Below are 23,265 nucleotides of genomic sequence, written 5' to 3'. Positions count from 1 at the left end.
CTGTTGCATATTCTTGTTTATTTGTATGGAAAATATTTAGTGTCGCAACAATCATTTAGCAGTAAACCCTCCGGGGAGAAATTTTTTTCTACGATACTCTTCTCAAATTGATGCGAAACGAAGTGTTGCTTTCGTAGGAATATTCTTTCTTTTAGATGAACGTGATACGTGCTGTAATGTAGTTCGTGATGCAGTAACTTTAGCACAGAGTGGCGCAGAAATGCCTATTTAGAAAGCTATTTTTTAATCGCGCAAATAATGAACTTAGCCTCTACGAATCCGCTATTAGTTTTAAACGTTTACTATACAATTTACATAACATACATATCACACGCAAGACCGTTTGTGATAAGAACAGAGAGAAAATGTAGGTAAAATCAATACAGATAAAGTACGATATTTTTAAAACTGTTAGAGAGGAGAAATAAACTTTATTATACGTATACATTCATTGATAGTTGTTTCAAATAAAACTACGTCGATACTGATAAAAAAAACTCTTGATATTCCAGGTTTAAATCTACGAAATAAAATTCGTAACTAGGTTTATATGTTGACAGGTACTTTAAAAACGCAGCTGCACATTGACATATGAATAGAATACTCTAAACTTAAAATCTAGCCGATGTAATAAAAGTATAATTTCAAATCTGTGATTTAATTTTCTACCATTTTTAACAACTTATCATGCATTATAGGTTGATCGCTTCGCTCTAAGGAAGGACGTAATTTATATTAGACATATACCACGAACAATTATTACAAGATACAATTGCAATATACGATTATACGAATAGTAATTCACGAGGCTTTGTCATACGCATTTGTCTCTACTAAGTTACGACAAGATTAAGTGACTTTAGGGAAGCCGTTTAAGGGGATCCTAAAGCCGTCTGTTTTACCGACATTCTTTGCTAGAAGTAATCTTTTAATTGGCTTTACAGGCATGCAAAACTCTTTTACGGAATTAAAGTACGCAGCAAACTCTAAACTACGCTGGTCGACTTTATGTCAAAAATGAAAAAGAAAAAGAAAAAATTTTACTAATTTTTGGTACACTTGACGACGATATTTACTTGACACAAAAATTCTACGATAAATGTATACCAAGTGAGACCAGCGTACTCTAGGGACAACATATAAGAACAATATCGTGCAATGAGAACTAAGATTAATAAAAGATTATTTTTAATAAACGCAAGTCCAGAAATCCAAGTCTAGAAGAAGAGAAAAAAGCAGCGGGCTTTTTCGAGAGGTCGTTGCCAAATATCTGTCAGAATGTCAATAAAGCCCAGGGCGTTGATGCTAGAATTCGATCCAAAATCTCGATCTGAGCAATGTGTAGCTAATTGCTGCTTTTTCGTAAAAGTCGCAAATTGATTGGCTATGAATTTCTCGGACCGAGTGGAACTTGGAATTAAAAATGTCGATAATTGACCTTTTTAATTCCGTCTCCTACCTTATCGACACCGATCGAGTTCGCCAGCGACTTTAGGATCCCCTTAAGCACGTCTTAACTTGGTGCAGACGATGTTATACCATCAATGTATTGCATAATCTGTCTTTATCTCATCAGCCTACGTCGTGCTCTTGATCTATCCCCGCGAAAAGTATTTCCACCCTAAGCTGTACTTCAATTATTGAACTGCAAAGCAATCAGACGTCGAGTAAACTCCGTTCGCTTCGCTGCCTCTTTCTTCTGTCCGCTTACCACCGCGAGTCGACTTAGCCGGAAGTCGCAGTTTCGTCGCAGCAGCAAAGACGAGGTGAAGTAAAGTACGTTTTCGTTTGTTTTTTTTTCCGATTGATTGCAGTCCGATGATCTGGGTGTCGCAGTATCGCGAAATGAGGATGACGAGTCACGGCATCGCGCACGATGTCGTTGCTAACGTCGGGAGAGATCAGCAGGCGGCGAGTCAGGTGAATCGCGTGCCGATGTGCCTGACGCAGGCCGACACGGTCGCCAGCGTGACGTTCTTCCTGCTGTTGGTGTTGCTCTTCTTCGTCGCGCCATTCGTGATACTCGTGGTACTGTACTCGTTTATCGTGAGTCACCTGATCCGCGACTCGTCGACGACGTCCAGCGGCACCGGCGACTCGTACCATAGCCGGGCCAGGAGGCAGGTGGTGTACATGCTGCTGACGGTAGTCGTCAGCTTCTTCGTGTGCCTCTCGCCTTACCGGCTCCTCATCTTCTACATCGTGATAGCGCCCGCCGAGCAGATAGCCGCTATTGATTACGACACGTTCCTCTGTCTGCTCAATTTCTGCAGGATCATGTTCTATTTGAATAGCGCCAGCAATCCAATACTGTACAATCTAATGAGTAGCAAGTTCCGACGGGGTTTCCTCAAACTGTGCGGTTTTGAGAGCGAGGGAATCGCGCGCAGGAGCATGGTCGGCGCGAGGAGGGTCGCGGCGAATCAGCGGGAGGACCTGAATCAGGAAGAGAACTTTTTATGATCGGACGACATTAACGCAATGCGACGTACTGTGATTCACAATTCCTACGTTCAAAGAAATAACTGATCAACGACGCATTAGTTAGATAACAAATTAGCATTAAATGTTTTTTTTCAACACCAGAGAACACCGTTCAATCCGAGACGCTTGTTAAAGAAGGATATTGAAAAAAAGCGTATGCGGTGCAAAAGAATATGAAGATATTAAAAAAAGGATACAATTGCTATAAAAAAAACGCTGGGAGTATCGGAAAATTGCTTACGAGGGACATAGGAGCAATGGACAATTGTGATTACGTAATTAAAGAAGCACGGAGATATTGAAAAAGTATATATCTTTGTAGAAGAATATAGAAGCGTTGAGGAATAATGATTTGTATTCCTATCTTTGTACTAGACTATTGGAAAGAAGCGTACAGTTGGATAAAGCGAAGCGAGGCGCTGTGCGAGAAATCTTTCGACATTCTGCGAGATATTAAACTTTGCCGACTCCCGCGAAAGTTACGCCCGAGAATCGCGAGCGGATCATGAAACGATCCGCGCGGACGCGCGAAAAGTTTAAATGTGATCTCATTATCGGCATTGCAGGCGATTAAATAGATAGAATCTGCCCGAGCTGCATGAAATGTTACACGAGTATTTCTCGTATATCCTTTTCTTTTCTTGGCACGGAGATATATGGAATTGTCGCGAACGTTCTGTGTCAAACGATTCTACCATCCTCCTCCCGCAGCTTCGGTCATAAGTTTGAGAAATTGTTAATGTATTATTTGTCGAGCGTGTAGTTTGCATAACAGAAATTTATTTGCGCCATGATATTTTCTGCAAGATGTCGCGAGATGTGTTTTGGACATTGTTGAAACGCTATGTGTCAGGCGACGTTCACATTATGGTAATTCACCGCGGGGCTTCGCTGTATGAATGTGCGCGCGTACCTGCAATAATCGATCTCTGTCTTTTAACACGTTCTAGTCCCATACTGCTTATGGTGACGTACGAGATAGAGGAGAACGTCGACGGTACGTACATACCTACGTGTACAACGCCGGCTTCGACGACGTGGATGACGGGCTTCATCCTGACGACGATCCTCGTGTTCTTCGTGCTCCCTCTGCTGATCCTGATAGTTCTATACACAGTGATCGCCAAACACCTGATGGCGAATCCGGCGATAAGTCGCGGGCCGGCGAACAATCTGCTCAAGTATCGCAAGCAGGTGGTCATGATGCTGGCGACGGTGGTGCTGTGCTTCTTCCTGTGCCTGCTGCCCTTCAAAGCCCTCACCCTCTGGATCATCATCGTGCCGCCCAAGATGGTCGTCTCGCTCGGCATAGAGGGCTACTACAGCCTCCTGTACTTCTGCAGGGTGATGCTGTACCTGAACTCGGCGATCAATCCGATCCTCTACAATTTGATGTCGACGAAATTCAGGGAGGGCTTCCTCAAGCTGTGCGGCCTGGGACCCGGCAAGAGGAAGAAGAAGAAGACGTCGGAGCGCACGGGCACCTACACGACCGGCTCGACAAACTGCAGCAGCAGCCACTCGGACTTCTGGCGAAGACACAGCAGCAACAGGAGCAGCAACGCGAAGGTACCATGCAACGACCACGCGTCCGCGGACAAACAAATCAGATTGCCTTTACTCACGGCCGTCGTGGCCGGAAATATCGTTAAGAAGAAGCAAGAGAGTTACGTTTAATCGCTTACTTTATTAGGTGATTTTGTGTTAATTATCTTTCTTCATTCTTTCGTTTCTCTATCGTCCTGTAGAATTAAATTATTGAATAAGGGATGCTGGAGTGATTCTGCACTTTTGCACCTTTCTAACCTAAAAACTGTCAGTTCGCGGAAACATTTGTGTAATATACAAATTAAATGGCTTACGTGTACAGATCGAAAGCAGCTTGCCATTCCGGCCAAATGAAAGAACAATATGGCATCACTGAAACTAAGTTTGTAAATCTAATAAGAAATAATAGTAAGCAACACATACATACAAGTACATGTAGTATGTGTGTTGCTCACTATTATTTTTTATTAGACTTACAAACTTAGTTTCAGTGATGTCATATTGTTCTTTAATTTAGCCGGAATAGCAAGCTGCTTTCGATCTGTGAGCCATTTAATTTGTATATTACACAAATGTTTCCACGAAACAGACAGTTTTAAGTGCAAAAGGTGCAAAAGTGCAGAATCACTCCAGCACCCCCACTGAGGCATGTAATTTAATAAATTTTCTGCATTAAAAAACACACTGGCCGGTTAACGTCGACTGAAAAGCTTGATTATTGTTATTTATAACTGGCAACTTAAAGAGATTCCTGTGTTTAAAATTATTGAATTTCGAATCGCTGATTATCCTTTTTATTTTTATGCTTCTATTGAGTAGTTTGATGCAGCGATCTGAATTTAGCGAGCACAGTTGAAAGCTGAAACACAGATCGAACAGAATTGTACAACAACAAGCCGGGCTTTTCTCTTGCCTCTCTACACATGCTAGCTCTCTCTTTTCGTGTGTTGTACTTCATTATGACATCCCAGGATTTCCATTCGATTGTATAATTAAGTGGACATATTTATTGATATTTAACGACTAAATATAAAGTATTTGAATGTTTTGTAGCAATAGTAAGAAATACCTGTTAACTGAATGTTTACTAAATGTTACTATGTCAATGTTAACTTACAATTAGACACGGTTTACAAGTCCAAACGAGATTAGAGTACAATAATTGTATTAGACACCTGCAACGTCAGAGATTGCGATGACCTTAGTTCCTTGATTTTATACGTGATACGTTATACATTTGTCATATATATTTTACATAAACTACGTATACGGTAAGTAGAAATAGTTCTTCCAAGACGACTCACGTAGAAATGGCGCTTTGTACGCGACTTCCGTTCCTAAACGCTTTAATTGTGATAAATTTAATGTAGATTCAATTAAGCAAACATGTAGAACGAGAGAGAACCGAGTACGAAGCGAAATAACGAAATAATCTTTTCATTTTTTTTTACTTTTTTACACCAATTGACATTGAGATTATTTTATTATATTTTAGGGATCAGAATTTCGCTATTCCGATGGAATCAGCGATAAAATTCGACGACAGAAGCAAGATATTGTTAAAAGTCGGCACAAAAGCGAAAACGAAATCGCAAATTTTGTACATAAGTCAGAAAATTAATTGAATTTTAAGCGACACGTCTTGTTATTGAACGTGGTATGTACGGTAGGTATTTTCTACGATGCTGGCATCTGAGAAGCGAAATACTTTTTAACGTGGACGTAGGCATTTAAATGCGATGTACAATTTATTTCTTTTCGAAGCTATCGTATGCTAACACAAGGTGGCAGATTTTACGCGAAGCATTTGAGAAATTAAGAAGCTTCTGTGCAATTGTTATAGGAATAGTCATATAAAATGTTATACGAAGTTTCGTCTTTTAATATCACCTGTTTTCCTGACAAAATAAGACTGAGATAAATATGACATGATAAATATTTTCATTGTTCGTTTAACGATAATATAATTCAGTCAACATAATCTAACCGCTTGAAAGGATTTCATCGTCATTAGTTTTAATAAAACTGTTATTCCGACAATTTAAATATTTATCGTTATCTATTACAGTACGTTTCAGGAAATACACTTATTTATAGATGAGACTATTGCATTATTATTATATATTGCATTATTCATTATTATCATATTATTTCAAATTGATTAATTTAGCACCACTGAAAGTTGGCTAATATTTTATACGGTAACTTTGCCAGGATATTATTTTGTGCTCATAAAAAAAACAAGTACTTATTGATAAAAATTGGTTAATATCTAATAAAAATACCGAAATTTGGTGAATGTGCACATCCGTAGTAAATAAATTATCAAAATTATGTTGATATAACAAATATTACAGGAAACATTAATATCTGCGTATGACACTTAATCTATTACGTCCGATTTTGCTGTAGTGCGCATATTAGAACAGAGTTGACGTTCAGTTGGGCAACGATTTCCAATCATGATTGGTTAGATTGAAACGTATAAATATAAATAAGATAATACAAATATAAAATATCTTAATTAAACGTGTTTAATTGGCGCTCACTTACTCTGCTGAACCATCTCTACTCGAACATATATTATTACGTTAAAAACAATGTACTTGTAAAATCTTGTACTCGTATACAAGCAACTCCGAAATCCTTCATTTTCTCTCGATGAATTCTTATGTATAAAATCTTTGTAAAATTTTATGTCAAAGCATCTCAATGTATAAATTATTTTTGTTTAAATGCCAAAAGTTAGATCGATAATTAAAACTTAAATAAAATATCCGTCAAAACGAACGTCATTTTTAATTCATTAGAAATTTGCCTTGCAATCGAATTGGCTTAATTTCCAATATCAATTAACTATGGATTTAATTCTCTTACATTAGTAAACATTTGCGTGGGAGAAACCATCTTCTATTTTACCAAGAAATTTATTCCATCGAGAACTGAGAGAAAATGCGGAAATTCTGACATCAAATATGTTAGAAGAATTTTAAAAAATGCAAATTAATGTTAATTTAAATAATATGCATATTAACAATTCTCTCGCAATTCAAAAAACTGCACAAAATTAATTTTGTTTTAAGAAGACTACAAAATATTATTTTAGTTTAATGTGAAAAATAGCGTAATTGTAACACGAGATTTAAGATACTAATTTTTCATCGACACAGAAATATTTATTAATCTTCGTGAGAGTTAAGTACCTTATCTGCGCTATAATTGTTAATTATTTTCGAGAAGAGAAACTCGTTATCAATAATTTTGTTGTTTAACGAAGTAACTGATCGTGAGCAAGCAATAAATATTCCTTCTGTTTTAATCGTAAGTCATCTTCGCAATCCATTAAATTATTCCAATTTGAACTCTTTCGTTGCAACTATTTCTAAAGTAAATACGAAAATATTTGCGTCGTTAACGCACGTTCCAGCCATTTATAAAGTTTAAAATATTTAGAAACTGTTACGAAGCAGACGTATAAAGCATCCAGATATATTTTATCGAAACAGTTAATTAATATTAAACAGTATAAATAGCTTACATAATATAAATAATAATATCAATTGTTAATTTCAATGGCGAACTGAAGCAATTTTCAAAAATATTGATATGCACTTATTTACCTTATGCACTAATCTATGTTGATGTAATGTTTCATTTCTACCAAATTATGTTCTTAAAATAAGCTGCTCATTAGAATAACTGAGAGCAATACGTTCTCCATAATGTAATTAGCTAATTGAAGAAAATTTTGAGAGAATTGTAAGAAAATGCGGTTAATTTCTACCAAATAAAAATGCCACGTGCCATGCATGCTTATAAGTTGCTGATTGTACAATTGCGTTGATTCCTATTTATTCATAATTGCTAAGACATTGTAAAATTATTATAAGATAACGAAATGTCGTTGTGCGTGACTTGTTATTACATTTTCTATAGGAGCGTAGATGGTAAATAGAGAAAAAGGGGCACTTTATTTTATTAAAAGCGTTACAAAAGTATGGCTTTATAAATATCTTGTTTAATACAAAAGAATGTCTTCATTGTTTCAGACGTTTGTTCGCATATATCAATTTTTTGGACGAAAGCGGTCCGTTGTTACGACTACGACTAGCACAAGTCAACGAGATAAGATTAATAATATCCAGAGGTTGGATATTATTAAAATAACTACACAGGAACATTATTATTATTTTAGAAACGTTGCACTTTTTTTCGTATCAATTCGTCACACGTCGCGTTTTACAAAAATGATGTCGTTCGCTAAATTCAGTGGATGCTTGACGAAACTGTAAACGTAGTATCCCCGTTGTTCCATCATGTCGATCAGGTATTTCCGTCCCTTTGCATTGTGTATGTACTCCACGGAGAGGGCCTAAAATGCACACGTACACCTCGTGATCATCGTGCCGCGGAAATCATTACGTTCTAGGGGGACGAGAGTACGCGAGTACGCAGCGTGCAATCTCGGCATCAGTCGTGCAAACAGAGAGATGGACCGAGGCGAGTGCCGTACCTTTATGTCCACCTCGTTAAACGGTATCGTTTCTAACACGTCGATCTCGTTGCCCTCGACGTCGAGGCTGAAATAATCGACCGTTTCGACGCCCAACGCGGCGATGTAAAGTGTCAACGGTAGGCACTGCACGCCCACGTGCTCCCCCGTGTAAGCCACATCGGGCGTGTTCGCGTTCTCCGTCGTGTTCTTGGACTCGTGCAAACGACCTACATTCCTGGCCATGAGGAAGGACGCCTGTAATTTCGAGGGACTCGTCAGACTTTTCGGAGCTCGCGTAATGTCGGCGCGACACGCCGGGCCGAAAATTGGTGCTCGGGTTTCGCGACGGCGCTGTCTCGAAGTCGCGCCGTTAACGATGACAAATCATCGATCGTTGTTCCTTACCACCGTGGGGCTCTTAGTGATGCTGAGACACGTCGGCGAGAGATAGGCCCTTCTGTTCTTTTGCAGCATCTTGGTGAAATTGATGGGATCCGCTTCTATCAGCAGACCCGACCATCCATTAAACCGCTCCAGAAACAATGTGTTGCTGCGCATTTCCCCGTCGTACGCGCCGCACTCTATGAAAAATCCGTTCTTCTGTAGAGAGCAATAAATGAAATTCGATATTTATTAATATGCAAAGAGCATCGGTCGAGCATAGCTGTTTACGTATTCGTAGAATCGCTTATTCTTGAAAAAATACGAATTTGTTTCTCGCATTTCTCGCGAAATTGTGACAATCGTTTTACTACCTTATCGTTGAAAATTTCGCGTATCGCAGCTGATTGTCCTATCGATGGATCTTGCACATCTGGTTCCTGAAGCCGGTACGATTCCCCTGGATCGTGACTCCATATTATCCAATCTTGTTGAATGTCGATGTACAAATCGTGAAAGGCTTCTGGGCTCAAGGCGGACAAATTCTTCCTGTTGTACCATTTTTCACCTAAACAATAGTTAATTATTGGTTATTTTAAGAATTTATTATATATTCGATTGTACAGTACAAATATATCGTCTTGCAATTCAGGACAAAAAAATTCGTGCCAGTCTTTTTATATCGAGCAAAGTGGGGTCCAAGTTTAAACGACACGTAGTCTACATATTCTTTTACAATATTAAAATGTCAATTTCTCTTGGTTTAAAAATAATAATGTAAATTAACTTTTTTTTCTGAAATAGATGTGCATTTTTCTGATAATAATTTCTACCTATAGAAATATTCACATGATATTAAAGAAAAGAATTCGCATCTACAAATTTATAAAAATAATCTCCAGACGTGAGGCAAATATGCACGTCCACGCAGTTCAATTAATTGCATCGTTATATCTGAATTATCGAAACTTTAGTCAAATGTATTCCGTGGAATAAATTTTTCAGCTAAGCAGCAAAGTAAAATTGCACATTCCTATGCAATATAATTTAGTTACACATATCCGTGTACTTACAATTCATACAATAAAACGTATAAACATCTTGTACAATATACAACATCGCAGAGGTTCTTAGAAATCTAATAAATTTCTTCAATTTACCGAATTTATCAAATTTAATTGACGAATCAACGGATATACAGAAAATTCCGTAAGAATACAATGCATGACAATACATGAACAAAAATTAACTGTGTCTTTATACTTTGAAACTCCGCTATTGATAAACGTCAATCAGTGTCAAGATTTTAAATTTTTACTTGTAATGATAGACACGGCTTTTGTGCATCACCTCGTGGTTTAAACACATTGTTAGTAATTCGCAATATTACCATTGTACAGGCTGTTATTTATGTAATTCAAGCGCGTATAGAATAACGTGCTGTACCTTCGATCAATCATGCTGTGTATGCTTGGATCAGATTTCTCTAATTATATTTGGCAGTGCCGCGGTCTAGTAAGAGAGTAACAATAACATATGAGCCATTATTAATTTTCAACGTTTTAATGCGAGTTTCTCGAAACAGAAGTGTCCACGAGAGCAAATATTGTTCCGCATTTCTGACTTATCTTTTTCAGTTCTTTTTACGATTGCATAATCAGTAGAAAATTATTGTACTTAAGAAGTCCTGTTTTACGTGTGCTAGTTGTGACATCATTCATTAAGGGGATGCTGGAGTGATTCTACACTTTTGCACCTTCCTAACCTATAAGAAACTATCAGTTCGCGGAAACACTTGTGTAATATACAAATTAAATGACTTACGTGTACAGATCGAAAGCAGCTTGCTATTCCGGCCAAATGAAAGAACAATATGGCATCACTGAAACTAAGTTTCTAAGTCTAATAAAAATTAATAGCGAGTACTGTACGTGTGTGTTGCTCACTATTAATTTTTATTAGACTTACAAACTTAGTTTCAGTGATGCCACATTGTTCTTTAATTTAGCCGGAATAGCAAGCTGCTTACGATCTGTACACGTGAGCCATTGAATTTGTATATTACACAAATGTTTTCACGAAACAGACAGTTTTAAGTGCAAAAGGTGCAAAAGTGCAGAATCACTCCAGCATCCCCTTAAAGCGACAAATCTCCTCAGTGCGCTCTAGTCTGATACTCCTGTATCAGGGGTATCAAACCAAGTTGGTACGCGTGTCAAAAGATTCTATCGCGCATGGCTACCATGATTGAATTCTAATGATGGATGCATCCAGCAGCATTGCTTGCATTCGCTCGTCTTCGCGGCAGTGGTACTTCATCTGCACGGAGAGAATTATCTTTTAAATATACTTTGAAAATCATGTAATGGGACAACGTGGCTCTCTTTGAAGAACTGTATGGCCGGTATTCATAGTCCGTTCTTATATCTAAGGCCCATACAGCACAGATGGTTGCAGTTACATTGCAGAAACGTTGCAATCTTGCAGATTGCAGTGCAATCTTGCAGAGACATTGCAGGAATATAAAGTCGCAAACTTTCGATAGCAATATTGCAGTAATGTTTCAAAAATAATGAAAATACTATATTTTCTATTTAAAAAATTTTTCTTATTACGAGAATTTTATAATGTTATTTTCGTTGATACCAATAATGCGCGAATTATTAAGTACTTGACCAGTGCGGTGTTGCTCGCAATCTCCATCTATTGCGAAGCGACATAATCTCCTTAGGTTGCTTCGCAATAACTTGCTGTGTATTGAAAAAGGCCCGGATGCATATGTAATTAGTAAATTCTCTTATGTAAACAACAAATTATTCCAAAAATATTGCGCTGCAACATTGCTATAATGTTGCACTGCAATCTCTCTGAGGGCGGATATTTCAACGTTGCTGCAATCCTCCAGAAACGTTGCAGCAATGTTACGCAACGTTGCTGCAATATTGCAATCTTGCAATGTAACATTTCTGCAATCTTCCTGCAATTTTTCTGTGCTGTGTGGGATGTAATGAGATATTCCCATTTTCCACGGGTTACCATACGTTCTACTGATAAAATGTATACTAGGTGTAACTGTATACTAATAAAATGTATGGTAAAATTTCAAAAGACTCTTATAAAATTCTTCGAAATATCGCGTTGTCCCACGATTACATGACTTTCAGGATTAATTTTGAGAAAACGTTCTCTTCCTCGTGTGGAATAAAAATCTGACCTGATCTGTTTTAAACTGAATCGGAATAAACAATGACGTATCATACGTTTACTCCGCACCAACATAATGCGCGTACCAACTGATTTAACGGTGTGAACTAGATTAAAGATTGCAAAACGCACATTACGTTTTTATTAAATTTTGTCAAGTTTTTTTCTAATATAAATTACACGTAGTTAGAACTACTTACCGTTGGAAAAGTTGTACCATGTACGCAGCACTGTAACAGTGACAAAAGGAATATGTGAAGTAAAGAATTATTTCTGTACATACAAAAAGAAAGAAGTACAGCGATGGACCGAATGGTTGCGACACGTTTCTTTAATGAGTTTAGGAACGTGCACATACCATGGCTAAAACAAAAGCCCGTATCAGACTACGGATTGAGATTGATATTAGATTGAAATTTGACGAATCAGAGTAAAGTTTACTAACATCGAGTTCAATGAATGGTCAAATCGTAATCTAACCCCGGTCTCCATCCATAGTCTGGTATGGGTTTAAGAAGTATAACTATTTATGTACCACAATCAAACGTTATAACGGATGGACGAGTGGATGGAAGACAAAGTAACGAAGTTAAGTTACAGTTACCGAAAAAAAAGTAGTAACGAGTTACTTTCCAACCCTGCTTATTACGTTTGGAGGGGATTCTCACCTGTCTGATAGAGGTCTGCGGGTACGTCGTCCAGGTAAGTGTCGCGTGCTGCTGCGTTATTCTCGACAAACGGATGCCGCGCGAGAAGTACGACGAGCACGGCGCACGAAGTCAAGGCGGCCAGAAAAAGCCACTTTCGGCGCGGGGAATAGTGTGAGATTCGTCTGTACATGCTGGCAGCGGTATGCGTTAGCCGGCATCTCACCGGGAAATGTCAAGACGACGACGGCGACGAGGTCGGTTCTTCTACGCAGCCACGAGCCAGCGAAATGCGAGCACTCGATAGCACACAGGAACGTACTAGTTTCGCGCGGCTTATCGTCAACTATTAAACCATCATTTACCGCGTCGCGAGTTTTTCGTCGCATAAGAATAGGAAACTAGTAATGACACAATCGTTTACGGCTGTTCGATAATCTGAGAATTTGCATTCTTACGCGTCGCTCGGCGAACGTAGATATAGCGAAAAGTAGATACAGAACGATCGCAAAAGCGTTCCCGCAGTTACGTTTCTTCGACAAAATTTCAAATTGTCCGCTTGCGTAACACTTTAGCGCGACCTTTGCGGGAATTGCGCGAAATTGAAGAGCGAATTACGAACGTAATTTACGACCTAAAACCTGTTGCGCACTACTGAGCGTTCGATAATAGGTGTGGCAACGATTACGTGTACATGTAGAGCGTTCAGCTCTGTCCATAGAATTCGAGTCTGCCTTTTGTCATTAAAATCGACCTTCGCGAAGATTGAATGATATTGAAAAATGATGGCACGAAAGTATAGACTCGGAACTGACGTGCCACCGGAAGATCGTTAACGCGGCACCCGTGAAATATCCACGATAATGCGGTACGCTATTACACATACGCGCAGCCCTAGCGGAACAAATTTCTACAAATAACTACAAAAAATTGACTTGAAATAGAAATTGGTAGAAATTGTTATATCTTCGTTGAAACTTTGATTTTTTGGTAAAAATATCTACGAAATAGCAAATAAATTACAATGTTCGTACATCAAGAAAGTATTGCAAGTAGTATTTAATGAAAATGTACAATTTTGTAAACATTAGTACAAAACTTCACTAGTTTAAAAAATTTGTAAAACAACAAAATCTTAAAGAATTAAAACATCTGCTTACCTGTAGAATATTACAAAAATTAACAAAAGTGTTTCACTCTAGCACTTTCGTGTTGATTTTTCTAACATTTTTTAAATTTACGTAGAATGTCTTAGATTCCGGCAGTTATATTTTATAGCTTTGTAGAATTTTGTAGAATCCTTTCCGGCAGCTCTAACGGAAACAAATTTCTATAAATAACTACAGAAAATTGACTTGAAACAGAAATTTGTAGAAATTTTTATATCTTCGTTGAAACATTAATTTCTTTGTAAAAATATCTACGAAACAGTACCAGAGATTCCAATGTCCTCAAATCAAGAAATTATTTCAAGTTTATGAAAATGTACAATTTTGAAAAAATTAGTACAAAACTGTACTAGTTTTAAAAATTCGAGAAACAACAAAATCTCAAAGAATTAAAACGGCTGCTTACCTGTAGATTTGTAGAATATTACAAAAATGAACAAAAGTGTTCCAACTCTAGCGTTTTCACGTTGATTTTTATAACCCTTAAAATTTACGTAGAATTTCGTATTTTTTTTGTAGAATTTTGTAGAATTATTTCCGGCAGGGAAGTGGCGAGAAAAATATGGACGCAGCCGCACGCGAATGCAGGCCAGAAAATATTTTTCCTTTCGAATTACGGTTCTTCGGATTTTAGATACAAATACAAATTCCACCAGAAAATTCAATACGTCTTCACGACACCAAACTAACGACTAATGCTTATCGAAAATCAGCAGGTCTAGAGATATAAGCCGAGCGGAGATAAAAAGGATGACGAAATCGTGCAATCACAACGATTAATAGTCGATCGACCAAAATGATTCACCATCGAATCCAGAAGGTGAAGTCAGCTGTTGATATATGTATATTAAAAATGTAAAAGTTGCTAGTATACACTTTATAAAGCTGTGAATAATTTAGTTACGCAACAGCTTCTATTCATATTTTAACGAAGCGCAGCTTCGTCTCGTTGCTCGCCGTCCACCTTTACTTTGCATAATCAAAAGTATAATGCATATAACTTTCAACTTTTTCCCGGACACTGGAGCCAAAGTGCTTTTAAGCGACATCGTTCGTGGATTCAAAAGTGATTAAACGCCGCGTGCTTTTCCGTCTTTCGAAACTTCCGTTTTGTCCGTCCTGCCAGGATTGCCATTGAATTGTCAATCACTGTTCGTCCGGGCGGCCGAGGGTACTTCTGTCAAATCTATTGCACGCGCTGGCCAGTTTGGCAGGCACAGGTCCGTCAAAGGGTCACGTTCCAGAGCGAGCGACAGGACGCTCGCGTGCTACACAAGGAAACTTCTCGTTTCGCGGCACAATGTACGCGCGCGGCAACGGCAAGCCCGAAGCTGCAGTGAACCAGAAGAATCCATCGCGCGGCTTCAACACGCGAGGTAAATTTAGCATGGGCGTTTACGTGTGCCGTGTCACGGTTCGCGGAGGCAACGGCGAACGAAACTCGGTCTCCGTTCGCAAGTGACGACGCAGCTTCGGACGGATCTACGCGAGATGAAAAATACGCGAGAAGGAGCGAAAGGCTTGTTGCCGCTCGCTGCCGCGTCCCGACCACGAATATCGTCCAGTGCCGTCGACGCCGAGCTCGAAGATGCTCTTTGAAACAAGTCGATCTGCGTTTGTATGCGTTGTATGCGTGCTTATACGGGGTGTCCCCGAAATAAACGAGATTAATTTAAATCCCAGGTGGGCGGTTCGCCCGACAGTCGATCGTGACGGACGTGGAATCTATTCTGGAGTTGGAGATGGAGTTTCTGTACCGTTACACTGAAATTTTAGATTAGAATTTGAGGCTCTTGAAATGCTTCCTTCTCCCAAGAACGTGTTATTGATGCAACTGAGGAGGGAAAAGAAAATGTATATTTATGAAGTACAAATAAACCGATGTACAATTCCCTTTTTAATGCATATGCATATTTACAATAATCTTTTTGTCGATACTGTATAATTATTTCAGTTCCGATTGGGGAAAGGAAAACGAATAATGAATGCCGTCGCTGAGAAAAATGTCCGATTAAATATAATCCAATTACATAATAACAAACGGACATATCCGATGAAAAATATGATCATTTTTCAATCAAATTTTATCGAATGTATCCATAATTTAATCGGAAAACGCAATCGGAAAAATTAACCATCGGAAACACTTTAACTTATTCGGTTTATTCGATGGAAATTTTTCTCGGTGTATGAAATACAAATAAATCGATATACAATTTTTAACGTACATGCATATTTACAATAATCTTTTTATCGATGCTGTATAATTATTTCAGTCGGATTGGGGAAAGGAAAATGAGCAATTAATGCGTTGACATCTAACGAATAATTGATGCCTTCACTGAGAAAAATATCCGATTAAATATAATCGGATAATCCAATTACATGATAACACACGGATATATCCGATGGAAATATGATCGGTTTTTCGATCGAATTTCTTCGGAAGTATCCATAATTTAATCGGAAAACGTAATCGGAAAAATTAACCACCGGAAACGCTATTTAGTTGGTTTGTCCGATCGAAATTTTTCTCTGCGTTGATAATTTCGTCAAGTAGAGACGGGTTCGGCGTCTGTCAGTTAATAATTAATACATTCATAAAATTTAGCAATTGATTTTTTACAGTAAACGTGAGGAGATTAATATTTCTTTTTGGAAAAAAAATGTTTAAGCGTCAGCGTTCAATTTGCTGAAATAAATTCGTATACTAAAACATTTTATAGTACGGAGGTTTCGTGTAACACGAATTTTGATGTTATCTGAACAAGAACAAAAAACTCGCGAGAGAGACAGAAAATATTCACTGGCACTTCGTGAGTGAACGCATCCGCCGGGTTACTAGCAGTCGCGGAAACAATCTATTCACTCCCACGCACGCTGAACGCAACGTGTGTGTGAATGACGAGGCTCAACTTCTTCCCAAGATAGATCGACTTATCTGTCATTAATGAATGTTATCACTGACATCACACGTCGGCGTGTGGTCTCTGTTAAGAGCGAAAATGGATTGTCTTTACGTAAGAATCCATTTCTTTACGTAAGAAAAGCGCGCGTCGCGTGTCCTCGTACGGTAACAGATGGCTTGGAGAGCGTGTCGCAATTTTTCATTTAATTAGCGTTTCGTAGTAGGCATTGTCCGGCGTAGCGTTTAATGACGATGTGCGACGCGTTAGCTCGGAACACTCGTTATCAGTTGAAGTCAACTGAAGAGACAGTGACCGAAATACATGTAATAAAGTCGCTAACCGCTGAAATTTCAACATTTACTTGATAACACACGGTATATATCTATAACGGGTCTCGTACGCGTCAGACTACTGCTGTAGTTCAAAGCCGAAGACCCGCGTAAACCTCTCGTGCGATAAGTCGACCAATATGGCGGTTACGCAAAGAGCCGCGCGCTATTCAAACGGGATTGTCGGCCTGGTTTTACGTTTACAATAAATTTCTAATTTTATGAGTATTAAATAGGACAATTTCCAACTTCCCGACATAAAATTTGAGCACTTGCAAATCACGAACCACATAACTAAATCGTTACAAACGTGGAACATAAAATTTTACTTACTATAAAAGAATATATACAGGGTGTATATTCATAAAAGCACCGGATATCCTTTTAATCATAAATTCTTTAGAAACTTTCAAGACAAAAGTTCTAATACAAAAATGTCGGGGCTATAATAGTTTTTGAATAATAAGCGATTACATTTCACAAATGACAGGCTTGAGATTTCGCGCGCTCAGGTACGGCGACACGACGAGTGATAAAGGTGTTCCTACGAATATCGCCCTTTTTAGCATAGTGACAACTTTCACAACAGACTTGACGATTCGTTCTCGAATTAATTGTTCCTCTTGTTATCTTTAACCATTTCTTTTGTTAACTTTGCGTAACGTCTTATTAATAAAAGGGAGGGGTTCACTATGATGAGCATCTTGATCAGACTGATATCCTTCGATTTAGTCGATCTCCGATATTCTGAGTGAACTTGGAATTTTCAGTTAGATTCAATCTAGTCTCCCGCCTCTCTTTATCCCCAAGTTTTCAAAATAACCGGATCATCGTCTTCCCAAATATTTTCTGTCCCGTTAAACGGTGACTTTGGTTCTCGCTCGCTCGCGAAACACATAGGAATACTTTTATCACTCGTCATGTCGCCGTGCCTGAGCGCGCGAAATCTCAGACCTGTCGTTTGTGAAATATAATCGCTTATTATTTAAAAACTATCATAGCCTCGACATTTTTTTATTAGAATTTTCCTCTTGAAATTGTCTAAGGAATCTGCGATTGAAAGGATATCCGGTGGTTTTAGTACACCCTGTATTCAATTTAAGACATCTTTACAAGACGTTGTAAGGACATCTTTTTGACAACGTCTTAAAGACATTTTTTTCTGACGTCTTACGGTCTTTTCGTAAAATCTTAAAGATGTCTCTCGTAAGACGTTTCTAAGACGTCGTTTAGACATGCGTGTTGTTTGTGGAGTTACTTCCCGGCCTTGGTTAGACGTACATACTTTGTAATTTTATTTTTTGATTACTGAAACAGTCGATAACGTTAATACTCTGTAATCATCCTGATAGTCGCGTAGTATTTTTTATTGTTGCATAACGCGACCGTATTAGGAAACAAATGTAGAAACCAAATTGAAGACAAATTAAAATTGAAAAATATATTGGTCGTCAAGGTCGTTAAATCGTTTTCGACAACTCGAGTACATCGTTAGAAGACGATGACGGTACATCCTTTATTAGTCCAGAAAAGTTTTATGCATTTGGCGTTTATTAGTGACAGCTTGAAGAAAAGCTGCCGTCCGTGTTTCACAACTCAATAAAGACGCGGCGAGCCGATTAATTCGTGCGATCTCGAAACGCAACATCGACGAAGCTTTGAATCGGACGTCGTAAGCGCGCCGGTCCCCAGGGACGTTCCGCGTTTCGTCACTTCCGCCGCTACGCCCGCCCCTTTTTTTCCCTCGACGCGCGTCATCGGTTTTCGTGGTCATCGACGGCGGCGGCGGTGATCATCACATGAGTTTTTTCGTGACGTCGTAGCGCTGCTGGGCACCGTCGTTTCGAACATGGCCGCGGCGGAATGCGGAGCGGACGGCACCTCGGCGGACCTGTTGAAAACGCCGGTGTCGTCGGACGAGGCCGTCGGCGCGAACGAGAGGGATAACAACTCCGGCGATCCGTTGCAGACGCCGTGGACCTTCTGGCTCGACAAGTGAGAGGGAACCCGGTGATCTCCGTTGTCGGTTTTCGCCGTGCGAATCGCATCCCGACGCGACGGTGCACTCAGTCCTTATCTTGCCGCACTTGTCAAATCGCGGCTCGACACCGCGTACGTTCCGCGAAGCGCCGACGTCGGCGAAGGTCGTCACCTCTGATCCCCGGCTGTTTAAATAACGCGAATAGGAATTAATCGTAAATTGTACGTCACACCGCTGTCTTCGCAACCGCCATTGCGTCGCCGAGAGACCTTTATTCATATTTATGTGTTTCGCTAATGAATGATGTTACTATTATTACCGTTGCGCGCGGGGAGGGGAGAAAATTAACGCGATCAACTGTACAATTGTTTAGAGTGTAAAATCGATAGATTACGTTGGGTAGAACAGACGCGTATAAGTTTCTCACGTGATACTTTCATCAAAATGCTTTGTCACTGGTGAACAAATATGTCTAATTGTTGTTGCAGATAAATGATAATTTCACAGTGGACACGGTGCGTTTGCACGCGAAATGAAATACTTTTCGTTTCTATCGTTTGTGAAACTACTGGCCCCCAGAAATTTCCAAGCACCGATGGATTCGGCTGATTAAAAATAATACAAAACACGTTGTGCAATATATTGATTAAATAATTGGCCAGTTGGGTTGACTACAAGTTTCCCCGTTTCAAACATAATACAATTCGGGATGCAATTATATCATGACTGACGACTTAATCGTATTTAATAAATTAATATGGCTCGTATGTGTTAAACACAAATTTCAAAGAATTTAAAGGACTCGGAGCCGTGACAGGGTGGCAGTGTCTAAATATTCTATTCTAAGTTTATTGCGAAAAACTATCACCCCGGCCAGGGTTTGAACCTGGACCTCCACTCGCTAGGCGGGCGTCTCAACCAATTCGACCACCGAGGAGACATTAGTCGTATTTTCTGCCGCGAACAACGTTTTACGTCACTATACTGATATCGGATGTTTTATTCCAGACGCATTTCTATGGGCCAGTTTTACAAACGTCGGTTAACCAGCGTTCGGTTGACTCTGCCTATCTTTTTCTATGTTACTTAGGGCCAGTTCTACAAACGTCGGTTAACTGCTAACCAGAGTTCAGTCTACTTCCTATCTTTGTCCTTATCTTTCCTATCGCTTTGTTATCTATGAAGAGACAGAGAATCAATTAACCTTCGGTTGGCTGTTAACCGATGTTTGCGAAACTGGCCTTAAGAAGACGAGACGGAGAATCAATTAACCTAAGGTTAGCAGTTAACCAACGTTTGTGAAACTTGGCTCTATGTATAATTGAAACAAGTAAAAGATATGAGCCACGTTTTGTAGCGCCATTATCTAGTTTGCCGCTGTCATTTGGACTGAGTTTATTGCCGTTTGTTAAACTAAGGCTCGGTTTTTCATTGTCCGGTTGACTGTTAACCGGACCATCTTTTTATTATCTGAGGAGAAGAGACCCAGGGCCAGTTTCACAAACGTCGGTTAACTGCTAACCGAAGGTTAACTGATCCTCTGTCTCTTCTTAGAGAACAAGATGGAAAAAGATAGGGCGTTGACTGGACTCTGGTTAACAGTTAACCAACATTTGTTAAATTGGCCCAGAGAGTCGACTGACCTCTGGTTAACAATTAACCAGAAAATGCAAAACCGAGCCTTAGAGAGACACGTATCTCGGAGAGATGCAAGAACGAAATTGGTTCCTGTCAAAGATATAAGATTTGCTTCTTTTTTATTGCTGCGCTCACCTCCTCGCTTTCGCCAAATTGCAAACCTGCGGCTGAATTCCGTGGCTCGTTGTGCAGTGCCGTTGTCGTTGATGTAACGACAACGACGCTGGACAACGGGTTACAGAATCCAGCTGCTGTTTTACTTTAAATGCAGGGAGTGTGTACCCTAGTTAGGCTATAAAAAAACAAATGCGTCGCTAATTCGAAACAATTGCTGCATTAACAGAGCCATTCCCGGCACAACCACCGAGGAATACAAAAATAACCTGCAGAAGATCTATACCGTAAACACCATACAAACTTTCTGGGCGGTCTTCAATAACATACCAAATGCGGGGGCTATGCAGGTACGACGAGAAGAATTTGTAAAAGTCCACGGATGAAATCAACTCGCCAGTATAGTATCTTATACTGTCGCAATCAATTTCGTTAATTATTATATATTTACTAAAAATAGCTTTCTTAAATCTGCCTATAATTGGACAATAAATTCGTATGTTCCTACGAAGACATTTAGCCAGTAGGCTTTTTTTATTTTATTCACATAAAAGAACTTTGTATGGTGACAAATAAATTGATTGTGACAAAAAATTTTATCGCCCTCATATATGTAGATATGGAGTTTTATTCCAGCAACAAAACTCTGTTTCCGCGTGTAGAATGTATTTTTTCGTTAAACGTTCGACATAGTCAATTTCGAATAAACAAGACACGAAAGATTGTTATATCCGCACTCAGTATCCAGCGTCTGGCTCTTATTGCCCTCGCGTTACGTCGATTAATTAATACATATCCGTTGTATTTATAAGTGGCGTTAATTGTGTCGTTAGGTTTAGCTTAAATTGTGTTACGCTATCTAACATTTACTTACGCCGTTTATGACTTAATTATGACACACCACCTCATCGCTTACCATTTACAACCAGTCATTTACATTTTACAACAAGTTATTCGTAAATTTTTGTCGCCACAGGTCAAATACAGTTACCATTTAATGAGAGACAACAGATACCCTTTGTGGGAAGACAAACTGAATCAAAAGGGCGGTACCTGGAGATTAAAGTGCCATAAATATGATACCGTAAATATTCTAATGCATTTACACGAGCGCCAATTTTGTCTGGGCGATCAATTTGTTAACTTGTCCGCGAGACTTTCATCACGTCTGACATTGCTTGTTTGATATTTTAGGAGCGCGTGTGGAAAGAGGTGGTGCTCGCAGCTATCGGGGAACAGTTCGCCGACCATCTGGCTCAGGACGACGAAATTTGTGGGGTGACTGTGTCTATTCGCGACCGGGAAGATCTTATTCAAGTACGTGCATCTCAAATTAGGTGGCGGCGTCCAATGGCGCGCAATGAGTTGGAACTGAAAATGTATCGTCTTTTTCTAGATTTGGAATATAAATGCCGACCTAGTGTCAAAAGCCACGGTTCTACCCAAAGTTCACTCTCTGATGCCTAACGTAAACTTCCTGGGCGAGTTTTACAAGTGTAAGTGTTAACATTCTTCCGGTGGAAAAAATTTACAGTACAAAGCAAAATGTTCTTCCTTCCAGCTCACAAATCCCATCACGCGTACAACAGACGTTAAATTTACGGCAACATTGTGATGAAGAGTATATTGAGTCGTTAAATATATTATATAAGATTGTGAGAGACAATAAAACGAACATATGCGATCTATGACAAATGTTCGCATCGGGTAATACGAACTAAAAAGGAAAACTCAGAGCACAAAGGAATATATTGTAGGGAGAAGGAGAGAGTTGTCATATAAATATATATATAATGTGTTTTAAAAGTTTGTTACTTGTGAACTTTGTTTAAATGCGCGTTCGACGCGCCGTTTACACGCCGGATTCGATGCTCGGAATCGAATTGCTGTTGTAACCAATTTTACAAACGTGAAATATATTTTTATATTTACTATTCGCGCGTCTGCATTTATACTTCTCAAGGCGATGGGTTTGCGTCAGAGCGCGCAGCATCCCAAGACATTATACCACGCACGAGATTTCGTGTCCACGTAATCATACGTGGCCCACGAGAAACGCCGGAGTGATTGATCATTGATTCGGCCTGTTGGAATGTCCACGGAATTTGCGAACAACATTTTTCTTCATTTCTGTTTATGAGCGGCTAAAAACTACGCACCTACGGGACGGAGATCTGTGTGGGAAGGAGAAGGATGTCTGGCGCCTGTCCCACCCTCCCCCTTCTCTTCCCCCTCCCGCCTGTTGTGTTATTGATTGCGACTCATTATGCCCACCTTCGAAAATTTATCAACGATACATCAAAAGTAGCTTTTAAGATTCTCGAGAAAATCAATGCGACAAGGTGACTACATGCATCTGTTAACGC

The 23,265-nt window shown here is 39.3% G+C and overlaps 3 protein-coding genes across 4 annotated transcripts in view; 2 read left to right on the top strand and 1 right to left on the bottom strand.

The window, feature by feature from the left end:
* The window catches only part of LOC105560020 (growth hormone secretagogue receptor type 1), a 56,017-nt gene extending 49,236 nt beyond the window's left edge, over positions 1-6,781 (top strand). Inside the window, exons 7-8 of the mRNA XM_012008745.1 lie at positions 3,435-4,053; positions 5,528-6,781. Of these exons, the coding sequence (XP_011864135.1) occupies positions 3,435-4,053; positions 5,528-5,653 (745 nt within the window). The 3' untranslated portion in view covers positions 5,654-6,781. The remainder of the gene's footprint in view (positions 1-3,434; positions 4,054-5,527) is intronic.
* A 1,199-nt stretch (positions 6,782-7,980) lies between these two features.
* LOC105560011 lies at positions 7,981-13,730 on the bottom strand. Its single transcript, XM_012008736.1, has 6 exons — positions 12,781-13,730; positions 12,313-12,342; positions 9,283-9,476; positions 8,933-9,127; positions 8,546-8,782; positions 7,981-8,404 (listed from the first exon to the last, which is right to left on the bottom strand). The coding sequence occupies exons 1-6, from the start codon at positions 12,950-12,952 to the stop codon at positions 8,258-8,260; spliced, it is 975 nt and encodes a 324-aa protein (XP_011864126.1). The 5' UTR covers positions 12,953-13,730; the 3' UTR covers positions 7,981-8,257.
* A 5,232-nt stretch (positions 13,731-18,962) lies between these two features.
* LOC105560010 (eukaryotic translation initiation factor 4E type 3-like) lies at positions 18,963-22,835 on the top strand. Of its 2 annotated transcripts, none has more exons than XM_012008734.1 (6): positions 18,963-19,161; positions 21,129-21,249; positions 21,876-21,983; positions 22,094-22,216; positions 22,296-22,395; positions 22,461-22,835. In XM_012008734.1, the coding sequence occupies exons 1-6, from the start codon at positions 19,016-19,018 to the stop codon at positions 22,493-22,495; spliced, it is 633 nt and encodes a 210-aa protein (XP_011864124.1). In that variant the 5' UTR covers positions 18,963-19,015; the 3' UTR covers positions 22,496-22,835. The 2 variants fall into 2 exon arrangements, with proteins under 2 accessions (XP_011864124.1, XP_011864125.1); XM_012008735.1 differs by lacking the exon at positions 18,963-19,161 and adding an exon at positions 19,636-19,662.
* Positions 22,836-23,265: the final 430 nt, after the last annotated feature.

Source organism: Vollenhovia emeryi, unplaced genomic scaffold (assembly GCF_000949405.1).
Source record: "Vollenhovia emeryi isolate VEMERY1.0 unplaced genomic scaffold, V.emery_V1.0 DF939245.1, whole genome shotgun sequence".
NCBI lineage: Eukaryota > Metazoa > Arthropoda > Insecta > Hymenoptera > Formicidae > Vollenhovia > Vollenhovia emeryi.
This window is presented reverse-complemented; position numbering and strand designations above follow the sequence as displayed.

What these genes read in the sequence shown, in the direction of transcription:
- LOC105560010 (XM_012008734.1), top strand. Translation starts at nt 19,016, where the DNA reads ATGGCCGCGGCGGAATGCGGAGCGGACGGCACCTCGGCGGACCTGTTG. An exon ending in CAAATGCGGGGGCTATGCAG is followed by an intron (nt 21,250 to 21,875) that starts GTACGACGAGAA and finishes TTGTCGCCACAG; the next exon opens with GTCAAATACAGTTACCATTT. An exon ending in CCTGGGCGAGTTTTACAAGT is followed by an intron (nt 22,396 to 22,460) that starts GTAAGTGTTAAC and finishes TCTTCCTTCCAG; the next exon opens with CTCACAAATCCCATCACGCG.
- LOC105560011 (XM_012008736.1), bottom strand. Translation starts at nt 12,952, where the DNA reads ATGTACAGACGAATCTCACACTATTCCCCGCGCCGAAAGTGGCTTTTT. An exon ending in GCGAAATTTTCAACGATAAG is followed by an intron (nt 9,128 to 9,282) that starts GTAGTAAAACGA and finishes TGCTCTCTACAG; the next exon opens with AAGAACGGATTTTTCATAGA. An exon ending in TCACTAAGAGCCCCACGGTG is followed by an intron (nt 8,783 to 8,932) that starts GTAAGGAACAAC and finishes TCGAAATTACAG; the next exon opens with GCGTCCTTCCTCATGGCCAG.